This window comes from Macaca fascicularis, chromosome 1 (assembly GCF_037993035.2).
Source record: "Macaca fascicularis isolate 582-1 chromosome 1, T2T-MFA8v1.1".
Lineage (NCBI taxonomy): Eukaryota > Metazoa > Chordata > Mammalia > Primates > Cercopithecidae > Macaca > Macaca fascicularis.
In genome coordinates this window covers 144,797,060-144,811,027 of record NC_088375.1, presented here as the reverse complement: position 1 = coordinate 144,811,027, position 13,968 = coordinate 144,797,060, and the positions used below count along the sequence as shown (strand labels likewise).

Below are 13,968 nucleotides of genomic sequence, written 5' to 3'. Positions count from 1 at the left end.
ATTTTTTTTGTTACTACTAACCATACATTTGAATAAGAAAACAGGATCATAATTCTAAAACAATTTAGAGTCAACCCTGTTATTTTCAGATTTAGTTTTTTTCAACCAAAGTCCAATAACTTTGCCTTTTCAGTTCTAGTACAAAAAGCTTCCTTGACTTCCACGAGAAATGTTTGCTTGCAGGAATGTTAAACTGATTTTCATGTGTGCCATTGACCAAGAGAAGCTTTGGAATGTGAAATCCGCTTCCGCATAATGTAATTATTTAAGTCTTTTGCAATAGTCATACTATAAAAGAGAAATCAAAGAATATATGCAATTAATACTTAATAAATATGCCGTTCTCAAGTTAAAAAACAAAAATCCCTTGATAACCATTTATAGCCATTCTGAGTTCTGATTCACTAAGGAGATCAAACCTCAAGATATGGATAGGATGCAGAGAAACCAGGTGCTGATCTCTTCTCTCATTGGCTTAACTTCACATTAGAAAGAATCATATTATTATGATGGTCATACTTCCCAAAGCAATATTTAGATCCGGTGCTATTCCTATCAAACTACCAGTGTCATTTTTCACAGAATTAGAAAAAACTATTCTAAAATTCACATGGAACCCAAAAAAAGCCAAATCACCAAAGCAGTCCTAAACAAAAAGAACAAAGCTGGAGATATCACATTACGTGACTTCAAACTATACTACAAGACTACAGTAACCAAAACAGCATGGTACTGATACAAAAGCAGACACACATACCACTGGAACAGGACAGAGAGTCCACAAAATTACACACATACAACCCACCTGATATTTGTGACAAAGTCGACAGTAACAAACAATGGGAAATGGACTCCCTATTCAATAAATGGTGCTGGGATAACTGGCTAGCCATATGAAGAAGATTGAAACTGGACCCCTTGCTTTCACCATATACAAAAACTAACTCAAGATGGATTAAAGGCTTAAATGTAAGACCTAAAACAATAAAAACTGTAGAAGAAAACCTAAAAAATACTACTCTGGATGTTGGTCTTGGCAAAGAATTTATGACTAAGTCCCCAAAGGCAATTGCGACAAAAACAAAAATTGACAAGTGGGACCTAGTTAAACTGAAGAGCTTCTTCACAGCAAATTAAACTATCAACAGTTAACAGACAGCGTACAGAATGGGAGAAAATATTTGCAAGCTATGCATCTGACAAAGGTCTAATATCCAGAATCTATAAGGAACTTAAATCCACAAGCAAAAAACAATCCCATTAAAAAAATGAGCAAAGGACATGAACAAACACTTCTCAAAAGAAAACATACATGCGGCCAACAAATATATTAAAAAATGCTCATCATCACTAATCGTTAGAGAAATGCAAATCAAAAAGACAGTGAGATACCCTCTCACACCAGAATGGCTATTATTAAAAAGTCAAAAAACGCCAGATGCTGGCAAGGTTGCGGAGAAAAGAGAACGCTTATGCACTGCTTGTAGGGATGTAAATTAGTTCAGCCACTGTGGAAAGCAGTGTAGAGATTTCTCAAAAGAGTTAAAACAGAACTGTAATTCAACCCAGCAATCTCTATTGTGTATATACCCAAAGGAAAACAAATCATTCTACAAAAAATACGTGTACTTGTATGTTCACTGCAGCACTGTTCACAGTAGCAAAGACATGGAATCAACCAAGATGCCCGTCGACAGTGGACTGGATTTTTATACGGTACATATACACCATGGAATACTATGCAACCATAAAAAAGAATGAATCGTGTTTTTTGCAGCAACATGGATGCAGCTGCAGGCCATTATCCTAGGCAAAGTAAGGCAGGAACATAAAACCAAATACAAGTGGGAGCTAAACACTGAATACACATGGATACAAAGAAGGGAACAATAGACACAGGGGCCTGCTTAATGGGGGAGGGAAAGGAAGGGGGTTGGGTTGGAAGGCTCCCTGTTAGGTGCTATGCTCATTACCTTGATCAGGAGTCCCCAACCCCTGAGCCACAGGCTGCTACTGATCCATAGCCTGTTAGGAACCTGGCTGCACAGCACGAGGTGAGCAGCAGGAGAGTGAGCAGAGCTTCATCTGTATTTACAGCCATTCCCTATTGCTCACATTACCGCCTGAGCTCTGCCTCTTGTCAGATCAGCAGCAGCATTAGATTCTCATAGGAGCATGAACTCTGTAACTGTGAATTCAAGGGATCTAGGTTCTGCTATCCCTGTGATAATCTAATGCCTGATGATCTGTCACTGTCTCCCATTACTCTCAGATGGGACTGTCTAATTGCAGGAAAAGCTCAGGGATCGCACTGATTCTACATTATGGTGAGTTGTATAATTATTTCATTATATATTACAGTGTAATAATAGAAATAAAGTGCATAACAAATGTGATGCACTTGAGTTAGCCCGAAACCACCCCCCTCCCCCATCCGTGGAAAAATTGTCTTCCATGAAACCAGTCCTTGGTGCCAAAAAGGTTGGGGACTGCTGACCTTGGTGATGGGATCATTCATACACCAAGCCTCAGCAACTAGTTTACCCATGTTACAAACCTGAACCTAAAATAAGTCACTTGAAGATCATAATGTAGTTAATATGCTGTATTATATAAATATGTGTTCAATATACTTTATACACATACACACTCAGTATATATGAAAACCTACTTTTGTTTTCAAATTGCTTGTTCATCTTTAATTCAGTTGATGGTTGAAATACGCCCCTGGTAGGAAGGGCATATGTCATTATCCCCATGTTTGGTGGGTAAAATGGTATAACAGATGGATTAATTCTAAGTCCTGTGGCTGACATTGCTGGAAAGTACTGGTTTTCTGCCTTATGGCCTGGGCACTTTCTTAAGCCTGTAGTTAACATCCATGCTTTGGTTTCCATACTTTGGCTTACCCATGAGATGTGATATCTGTACAGGCATATACTAGACCAATAACTGGGATAGCATTAAAATTATTTGTAGTTTCTGTAGCACATCATTTATCTCATGCTATGCCTTTGCCCTTGCTATTTCTTCAGTCAAAATTGTTTTCCCTCCTCTCCCCACCACCTCATGTCTCACCCTTCCTTCATCTCTCAGCTCAAAACCACACCTCTGTGAAGTTCTCCCAGTAACTACATGCAGACTTGGGCTTGCTCCATCCGTGCATCTGCTATACTTTGTATTAACTTCATATTACTTTGTATTAAGGTCAGAGCAATGCCCTCACTATTAGGTTGGTGCAACTTTTGCCATTAAAAGTAGTGGCAAAAACCGCAGTCACTTTCACACCAACCTAATATGTTGTAATTGTACTCTTATTTCTTATCATCCTGCATTAGACTGGGATCTCCTTGAGGGCAAGGATCTATATTAGATCATCTCTGCATTCCCCTCCATGGTGCTAGGCACAGGGCTGGTGGCTTTCTTGAATTCCTAGTGAATGTCAGGAAGGGATGGTGGTGATTACATAATTTCATTGCTTTGTCATGTTTAAGCCAAGGACAGCAGTGAGGAGTTTCCTCCTTCAATAGCCAACCCTTAGCCAATAACACAGCCATTGGATGATCCGTGGTAGAGAAAAATATTTAGAGATGAAAGATTCTGTTAGCTCTCTCACTTAATTAGCTCAGAGAGGTCATTTAAGCTTTTTGAGCCTCAAGTTTCCTCATACTGTTGGGCAGTAGTGATGCCTAGACCACTGGGTTATTATGAAAATAAATAGAGATCTTGTATAGAAAAGTAGCTTGCAAACCGAAAAGCACTGCAAACATGAGAAATAAAGAAGAAAAGGTAATCTGGTAGAAAGAACATGTGCTTTGGCCTTAGGTGGGATTTTCAATCCAGACTCTGCTACTAATTATTTAATGTCTACAACTTCTATGAGTCTATTTCTTCCTCTCTCAAGGGTAAATAACAACACTTTGGCTGCTTAGAGTAATGTTGTGAAGGTTAAATAGGATTCAGGCAATGTTCCACTGTGTTCCACCTGTGTACGCTCAACTTTTTCCACCCAGAACTTTCAGATATTGTGTGTTCCTACCTCTGCACCTTCTTTTCTATGGCAGAATCAGTCCTTTGTACTCCAGGGAAAGCAGGCACCTACTCTCAGGCTGGGGAAAAAAATAGTGAGGGGAGATCACCAGAGGAAGAGACAGGCTTCCCTGGCATGTAATCCCAGCCAGCCGGGATGTGCCTTGGGGCAGGGCGGAGGCACATTCTCAATGTCATGTCACAGTGCATTCCTAGGACAGCTGTTTCTGCGGCAACTTCTTTTACCATTTCCTCTGAAATGTTTTATTGAAGTGAAAGCGTACATACCAAAAACATTTTATTGAAGTGGAAGCCTGAGTGTACAGATCACATTTTATAAATTGAACACACCCGTGTAACCAGATCATTCATTCTTCTTGTTGCCTAGTATTCTATTTTGTAAATATACCACATCTTTTTTTTTTTTATTCTACAGTTGATAGGCATTTGGATAGCTTACAATTTAGAGCTAATACAAATGGTGCTACTATGAGCATTCTCATACATGTTTTTGGATGCGTATATACCCGTGTTTCTTACAGGTATATACCTAGCAGTGGAATTGCAGGATCATAGAGTGTGCTTATGCTCAATTTTAGTAGATAATACTAAAACATTTCCCAGAGTTTCCCAACATTGACACACTCACCAGCAGTATTTGCGTTCCAGTTGCTCCAGCATCCTCACCGGCACTTAGTATTATCTGTCATTTTAATTTTAGGAATTCTGGTGGATTTTATGATTTCATACAACATTTGGAAATAGAGCCACTCTCTTAGCCCCCAAAAGCTTAAACTTTTGTACATTTATTTTCCGGAGTGTGCTCTGTATAAAACTGGGAAGTTGTATCAGATGTAAAGCTCCTAGTACAGTGCTTGCCACATGGAAGGAAAATGACAAGTGATAGCCACTATTACTGTCACCATTATCATCATCACTAAATGCCATCTGTGTTCTTCAAGGGTGAGAGTAGGGCATGGTGGATTACAAAGGTGAATAAGACATATTCTCTGCCTACAAGGAGCTCAAGATCTAGTGGAAGAGATCGAGATTAGAAACAGATTTTGTTTTTGAGGCGGAGTCTTGCTCTGTTGCCCAGGCTGGAGTGCTGTGGCACTATCTCGCCTCACTGCAACCTCTGCCACCTGGGTTCGAGCAGTTCTTCCTGCCTCATCCTCCTGAGTAGCTGGGATTATAGGCGCCTGGCACCAAGCCCCACTAATTTTTGTATTTTTAGTAGAGACGGGGTTTTGCCATGTTGCCCAGGCTGGTCTCAAACTCCTGACCTCAGGTGATCTGTTCACCTCGGCCTCCCAAAGTGCTGGGATTACAGACGTGAGCCACCATGCCCGGCCTACAAACAGATTATTACTAGACAATATGATAGCAATTTGAAGGAAAAGGTAGTGCTTGAGCTAGCACTTATTAAGGAAAAGTTCAATAGAAAGAAAAAAGAGAAATGGGCTGGAGAAAATAGCAAGGGCACAAAACTTCTGGTGGGGGTGGCAGAGTAGACAATGTGCTGGAAGAGAGGAGCTCATCTGAGGTTGGAGTGGTCGTGCGCTGTTATTCAGTGTTACCTTTCTTGCAGGGAGTCTGGGGCCAGAGCTGGTGACAGCGTGTGAAGTTACAGTACTCTGTACTCTGTTGCTGTGCCCACTGCCACTACCTTTGAACTTTTCTTTTCCCACTGGGAAGGTGGACAGCCTCTTCTATTTCGTGGGATCAAAGCCTGTCCTGAGTACAAGGTGCTTGAAAACTACCATTGACACTTCAACAGCTGCAAAATAACACTGGTTGCAAGGATCCAACAATGTCTCTGCTGTATGGTCCTTTAACTCTTTATTTTTATGCTGAGACCTGGCTTAGAGTGTTCATTCTTGCATAGATCAATGTTGCTTTGTGGTAGCAATTCAGTTTAATAACACGCTCCCCTGCCCAATACCATCTGCAGATGTTAATAAATGTTCTCAAGGAATTTTTAGGATGCTGAAGATGATGATCAAGATCTCAAAATCATTTCATTGATTGAGCACCTACTATGTGTCAGGCATTGGATACATAGGACAAAGAAGGAAGTTGGACATAGTGCATGTCTTCATTGAATTGGTAATCCAATGGGCGATCAGACAAGTAAATACAGTGTGCTAAGAGCTGTGATGGGCGAAGGTACAGAGTTCTGTGAGAACACATCGAAGAAGCACCTCACCCATACTAGGGGATCAGGGAAAGCTTTCTGGAAAAGGCTGCAGAAACCAGATAGCCTGGTGAAGAGGAGTAGGGAGGAAGTAATCAAGGCAGAGGAAACAAAGTGTTGGAGAGGCTGAACACAAGGGAAGAATGGCTTGTTAGAGAAACTGGCAGAAGTTACTGGCCTAGAACAGAGAGAGCCTGGAGAGTTTTTACCAAGGGACCCACGGCAAGATGGAAAAGGGATTAAAGGAGGTAAAGACTGGCAGCAGAAAGACCAGTTGTGATAATCATGGTGTAAAAGACAAATAACCAATGTCCTCAGTACACTGACTTTCAAAATTCACTTCTCTCTCAATCCGCCAACCCAGACATCCTGGTCTCCCTAGGACCAAATACAGCTACAGTCACATGTCACTTAATAGGGATACCTTCTGAAAAAATGTGGTGTTAGGCAATTTCATTGTTGCGTGAATACCAGAGTGTACTTACACAAAGCTAGATGATGTGTGTGTGTATGTGCATCTATATATGTATTCACATGGAAAACCAAATTCCCAACATCATTACTGAATATCAGTCCTTCCCCTACTTCAGGAGTCTCCAGTCCCCAGACTGCAGACTGGTACCTGTCGAGGGCTGTTAGGAACTGGGCTGCACAGCAGTAGGTGAGCGGCGGGAGAGTGAGCATTACTGCCTGAGCTCCACTTTGTGTCAGATCAGCAGCAGCATTAGATTCTCATAGTAGCGTGAACCCTATTGTGAGCTCCGCATGTGAGGGATCTAGGTTGTGCACACTTTATGAGAATCTAATGCCTGATGATCCAACCAAGAGGAAACAATTTCATCCAAAACCATCTCTCCCCGCGACGCCCATTTGTGGAAAAATTGCCCTCTACAAAACTCGTCTGTGGTGCCAGAAAGATTGAGGACCGCTGCCCTACTTGATCTATAATGCCAATGTTTAGTGCTGTGTATCAGGTTTCTATGTACTTCATTATAAAATGGAATCTTGCTCTGTCACCCAGACTGGAGTGCAATGGCGTGATCTTGTCTCACTGCAACCTCCTTCCTCCTCCTGGGTTCAAGCAATTCTTTTGCCTCAGCCTCCCAAGTAGCTGGGATTACAAGTGTGCGCCACTATGCCTGCTAAATTTTTGTATTTTTAGTAGAGATGGGGTTTCACCATATTGGCCAGGCTGGTCTCAAACTCCTGCCTCAAATGATCCACCCACCTCAGCCTCCCAAAGTGCTGGGATTATAGGCATGAGCCACCATCTTGTATCTTATGGGACCACCATCATATATGCAGTCCATTGTTGACCAAAACACCATTATGCAGTTCATGACTCTATTTAAAAAGTAAAGAAAAATCCTATTTGAAGGAAATATTACATGCAAAAAAAAAAAAAAATCTATTGTTCCTATTACTCATGCAGATGGCCCTTTAAAGCCATGGTCCCCAAGTATGACTGTTATGTTCTTTGCCAGAAATAAACCTGTGCAAAGTGTACTCTCTAGTCTCTGTACATGAAGTAAGAGTCGTTCTGTATAACCTGCAGCTTGATGCTGTGTTTTGTGCATTTTAGATGGGAACTGAAGAGCTCAAAATGACATGAGGTTGAGCTGTTTCTCATTTAGTTTAGCTTGCCATGATTCCAGTAGCCTTTCTTCCTGCTTGCCCAAGCCATTCATGAAAGCAAAACCCACACAAGATACAGGAGCTCAGAATAAAAGGGGTTCGAGTGGGCATGTTATCTCCCACTTCCCCAACTAAGGTACAAATGGTTCTTTTTCTTTTTTTCACTTCCTTGGTAATTTTTTTTTTTTTTTCAAACACTGGATACCAGGCATTTCATACTTAAGCCCTGAAGTCTGGGAATGTGATTTCTAACAATTTTATGTTTGGAGTTCTTAGGCTTATGTTTACCTGCTTACATAAGAGGTATTTCACTTACAAAACTAACTACAGATGTGATCATTGCTGTAGTAGTCATCGTATTTTATTAAGAAATATTATGTACCTGCTCTGTGCAGTACTAGGTATGTGGAAGGTTTTTAGACAAAAATAAATAAATAAGACCTGGTCCCTGCTTTCAGAAACTTAATTTAAAACAGAGCAGAATTGCCGGGCGCAGTGGCTCAAGCCTGTAATCCCAGCACTTTGGGAGGCCGAGACGGGCGGATCACGAGGTCAGGAGATCGAGACCATCCTGGCTAACACAATGAAACCCCGTCTCCACTAAAAATACAAAAAAATTAGCCGGGCGTGGTGGCGGCGCCTGTAGTCCCAGCTACTCGGGAGGCTGAGGCAGGAGAATGGCGTGAACCCGGGAGGCGGAGCTTGCAGTGAGCCGAGATCGCGCCACTGCACTCCAGCCTGGGCGACAGAGCGAGACTCCGCCTCAAAAAAAAAAAAAAAAAAACAGAGCAGAATCAAAGTACTAATGCCTTTTTCGTTGTGTCATCCAAGGAAGACACGAACAATTGGTCACAGCACTGTTTCCTACTGAAACCAGAATCAGCCTCAGAATCCTCCTCAACACAGCATTCCAGACAACCTATGAATAGATAATTCATCTTCCTGGCCGGGCACGGTGGCTCACGCCTGTAATCCCAGCACTTTGGGAGGCTGAGGTGGGCAGATCACAAGATCAGGAGTTCGAGACCAGCCTGGCCAATATGGTGAAACCCTGTCTCTACTGAAAATACAAAAATTAGCCAGGCGTGGTAGATGCCTGTAGTCCCAGCTACTCAGGAGGCTAAGGCAGGAGAATCGCTTGAACCAAGGAGGCAGAGGTTGCATTGAGCTGAGATCGCACCACTGCACTTCAGCCTGGGCGACATAAATAAATAAAAATAAAACATTAAAAATTCATCTTCCATCCTTAATTTTTAAAAAATAGATGCATTCCCAAAAATCTTGGGTACTTGCCTTGGTTTTTATTGCTTTGTCTTTTGCTAGTTTTTAAAGAAATGACATGATTTATTTCTTTAAAAAAGACAAAGCAATATGAATATGGAAACCCAAGAACCTCCCAAGAAAACAACATATGGTAATGTGGTTTTTCAAGAAGTTGAAACTTGAAACATTCAGTTCATGTACATAATTAGAGAAGCCATTCCCAATACTTGCCACTATAAACACGTTTTTCTTGGTTACTTCTAGGATGATTGCCCTCGTACTTTATTATTTGTATAAACTAGTTTCAGTGCTATAAAGCTACCAGCTGATAGTGAATAATAACCACATTTTCAAGTTTCCTGGCACCGGGGCTTCATTCATGGCTGCTCGGGTCACCTGCTTTGGTAGAGATCGTGTGTCTTCCTGGTGCTGACTTATTCAACATCACCATCATTGATTATTTCATGGCCACCTGAGTCTTGAGCTGTCTTCTCAATCCACATGCTTTCCATAGGACTGCATCAAAGGCCAGAGTTTCAGCTATATATATTGATAAATCCAAGTGTGTATAGTAAGACTCCTCCTAAATGCTAGACCCTTAATTTCAACTGTTTATGGGCACTTCTACCAGAGTGATTGGAGCTAACATAAACATCTAACAAACAGTTGTGGCCAGAGGGTGTGCTAAGAGTGTCACAATCATTACTTAATTTAACCTTTCCAACAACCCTTAGAAGTTTTCATCCCTGTTATACAGATGGGAAATACAAGGCTTAAGGAATCACATCATTAGTAAGTGTTAGAACTAAGTCTGGAACATAAGACTATCCAGAGTTTAACGGTATTTAATGGTATACACAGACCCTTCAATTTTGGCTTGTACAAAGTAAGAGTCATCCCACTCCTCGACCTCCAAATTTCAGTCTTAACCTTAAATGAGTCCACAACAAATGCCATCCTGCTGTCATATCCTCCTTCAAGGTCCACTAAGTAACCACTATGGACTTGGTGCAGTCTGTCATTATTTCTTACCTAGAATGCAATTCTTACTCATTCTTTCCCTCTTCCTTGCACTAGGAGAGAAAAGCTATATATTCTCTTTTTAGTTTATTTTCTACTACATTTATATTGGATAAAAAGGTAGGACCTGAATGAGAAAACTTTAGTTTGGAACAGGCATAGGGTTTTTCTCAATTACCCTTTTCACTTGCATCTCTAGAATAATGTATTTTGTCTTCTTGTTTTCTAGGAATGTTTACCCTTGCGGAAGTTGCATCACTTAATGACATTCAGCCAACTTACCGAATCCTGAAACCATGGTGGGATGTGTTTATGGATTACTTGGCTGTTGTTATGTTAATGGTAGCCATCTTTGCAGGAACCATGCAACTTACCAAAGATCAGGTGGTCTGTTTGCCAGTATTGCCATCTCCTGTAAATTCAAAGGCACATACATCACCAGGAAATGCCGAGGTCACCACCAACATCCCGAAGATGGAAGCAGCCACCAACCAATACCAAGATGGGCGGACAACAAATGACATTTCCTTTGGGACATCTGCTGTGACACCTGACATACCTCTCAGAGCCACATATCCTCGCACAGATTTCGCACTTCCAAGTCAGGAGGCAAAGAAAGAGAAGAAAGATCCAACAGGTCGAAAAACAAACTTGGATTTTCAGCAATATGTATTTATTAATCAGATGTGTTACCATCTGGCCCTTCCATGGTATTCTAAGTACTTTCCATACCTTGCTCTTATACATACTATTATTCTCATGGTCAGTAGCAACTTTTGGTTCAAATATCCCAAAACATGCTCAAAAGTAGAACATTTTGTTTCAATATTAGGAAAGTGCTTTGAATCCCCTTGGACTACAAAAGCATTGTCTGAGACAGCATGCGAAGACTCAGAGGAAAACAAGCAGAGAATAACAGGTGCCCAGACTCTACCAAAGCATGTGTCTACCAGCAGTGATGAAGGGAGCCCCAGTGCCAGTACACCAATGATCAATAAAACCGGCTTTAAATTTTCAGCTGAGAAACCTGTGATTGAAGTTCCCAGCATGACCATCCTAGATAAAAAGGATGGAGAGCAGGCCAAAGCCCTGTTTGAGAAAGTGAGGAAGTTCCGTGCCCATGTGGAAGATAGTGACTTGATCTATAAACTCTATGTCGTCCAAACAGTTATCAAAACAGCCAAGTTCATTTTTATTCTCTGCTATACAGCGAACTTTGTCAACGCAATCAGCTTTGAACATGTCTGCAAGCCCAAAGTTGAGCATCTGACTGGTTATGAGGTATTTGAGTGCACCCACAATATGGCTTACATGTTGAAAAAGCTTCTCATCAGTTACATATCCATTATTTGTGTTTATGGCTTTATCTGCCTCTACACTCTCTTCTGGTTATTCAGGATACCTTTGAAGGAATATTCTTTCGAAAAAGTCAGAGAAGAGAGCAGTTTTAGTGACATTCCAGATGTCAAAAACGATTTTGCGTTCCTTCTCCACATGGTGGACCAGTATGACCAGCTATATTCCAAGCGTTTTGGTGTGTTCTTGTCAGAAGTTAGTGAAAATAAACTTAGGGAAATTAGTTTGAACCATGAGTGGACATTTGAAAAACTCAGGCAGCACGTTTCACGCAATGCCCAGGACAAGCAGGAGTTGCATCTGTTCATGCTATCGGGGGTGCCCGATGCTGTCTTTGACCTCACAGACCTGGATGTGCTAAAGCTTGAACTAATTCCAGAAGCTAAAATTCCTGCTAAGATTTCTCAAATGACTAACCTCCAAGAGCTCCACCTCTGCCACTGCCCTGCAAAAGTTGAACAGACTGCTTTTAGCTTTCTTCGCGATCACTTGAGATGCCTTCACGTGAAGTTCACCGATGTGGCTGAAATTCCTGCCTGGGTGTATTTGCTCAAAAACCTTCGAGAGTTGTACTTAATAGGCAATTTGAACTCTGAAAACAACAAGATGATAGGACTTGAATCTCTCCGAGAGTTGCGGCACCTTAAGATTCTCCACGTGAAGAGCAATTTGACCAAAGTTCCCTCCAACATTACAGATGTGGCTCCACATCTTACAAAGTTAGTCATTCATAATGACGGCACTAAACTCTTGGTACTGAACAGCCTTAAGAAAATGATGAATGTCGCCGAGCTAGAACTCCAGAACTGTGAACTAGAGAGAATTCCACATGCTATTTTCAGCCTCTCTAATTTACAGGAACTGGATTTAAAGTCAAATAACATTCGCACAATTGAGGAAATCATCAGTTTCCAGCATTTAAAACGACTGACTTGTTTAAAATTATGGCATAACAAGATTGTTACTATTCCTCCCTCTATTACCCATGTCAAAAACTTGGAGTCACTTTATTTCTCTAACAACAAGCTCGAATCCTTACCAGTGGCAGTATTTAGTTTACAGAAACTCAGATGCTTAGATGTAAGCTACAACAACATTTCAATGATTCCAATAGAAATAGGATTGCTTCAGAACCTGCAGCATTTGCATATCACTGGGAACAAAGTGGACAGTCTGCCAAAACAATTGTTTAAATGCATAAAGTTGAGGACTTTGAATCTGGGACAAAACTGCATCACTTCACTCCCAGAGAAAGTTGGTCAGCTTTCCCAGCTCACTCAGCTGGAGCTGAAGGGGAACTGCTTGGACCGCCTGCCAGCCCAGCTGGGCCAGTGTCGGATGCTCAAGAAAAGCGGGCTTGTTGTGGAAGATCACCTTTTTGACACCCTGCCACTCGAAGTCAAAGAGGCATTGAATCAAGACATAAATATTCCCTTTGCAAATGGGATTTAAACTAAGAGAATACGTGCACAGCGATGTGCAGGAACAACTTCCTAGATTGCAAGTGCTCACGTACAAGTTATTACAAGATAATGCATTTTAGGAGTAGATACATCTTTTAAAATAAAACACAGAGAGGATGCATAGAAGGCTGATAGAAGACATAACTGAATGTTCAACGTTTGTAGGGTTTTAAGTCATTCATTTCCAAATTTTTTTTTTTTTCTTTTGGGGAAAGGGAAGGAAAAATTATAATCACTAATCTTGGTTATTTTTAAATTGTTTGTAACTTGGATGCTGCCGCTACTGAATGTTTACAAATTGCTTGCCTGCTAAAGTAAATGATTAAATTGACATTTTCTTACTATATCACCTTTTTTGAGGGGTCTTAATTTACTTTGCTTAATTGGTGCAATATTGCTTTCACTCAGATCACTAAAGACAGATACATCAAGTCCAAACTTGTAAATTTAGATTTGCTAAAATACTGATTGATTTCCTGTTTTAATTTAAAGTGCCTCAAGTAAGCACTCCTCACAATAGTTGACTGGTACTGCTGCTCCTGAGCACCTCGTGTCATAGGTTTTATACTCTTACAGACTTGGAATGCAGTAGAGGTATGTGGATTGTTAGGGGTTTTGTTTTTTAAGAATAAGTAGCAAGAAATAACACATTTCTTAATAGCTTTTTTGACATAGTTTGGCGTTCCGATTATATGGTACATTTTTCTGCCAATAACATAGGGTTGCCAATAAATAGAAAATGTTTTCTAAAAATAAATTTTATTACAACAAAATAAAAATTTTAATGACTTATTAACAAAACCTGCAATATCACCACCATTTGGAAGATAACACAGAATCACAAGTATCATTTAATTTCTTGCCCTTCTCAGTGTTCTTCTGGTGTTGGTGGGAAAATAATAGGAAACGTAGTTCATTGGGTAGGGAAACTCTTAACTGTCCCTATCTTAGTGACAAGCTGTATTTTCTATGTTTGCGTGCAGCTAGGAGGAGTCATAGCCAGAC

The 13,968-nt window shown here is 40.8% G+C and overlaps 2 protein-coding genes across 15 annotated transcripts in view; both read left to right on the top strand.

The window, feature by feature from the left end:
* LRRC8D (leucine rich repeat containing 8 VRAC subunit D) overlaps positions 1 to 13,309 on the top strand; it is a 119,458-nt gene extending 106,149 nt beyond the window's left edge. For all 13 annotated transcript variants that reach the window (XM_005542786.4, XM_005542784.4, XM_045385491.2 and 10 more), the window contains one exon: positions 10,374 to 13,309. In XM_005542786.4, coding sequence (XP_005542843.3) covers positions 10,376 to 12,952 — 2,577 coding nt within the window. In that variant the 5' untranslated portion in view covers positions 10,374 to 10,375 and the 3' untranslated portion in view covers positions 12,953 to 13,309. The remainder of the gene's footprint in view (positions 1 to 10,373) is intronic.
* The window catches only part of ZNF326 (zinc finger protein 326), a 220,675-nt gene that overhangs the window by 106,149 nt on the left and 100,558 nt on the right, over positions 1 to 13,968 (top strand). The gene's annotated exons all lie outside the window — the stretch shown is intronic.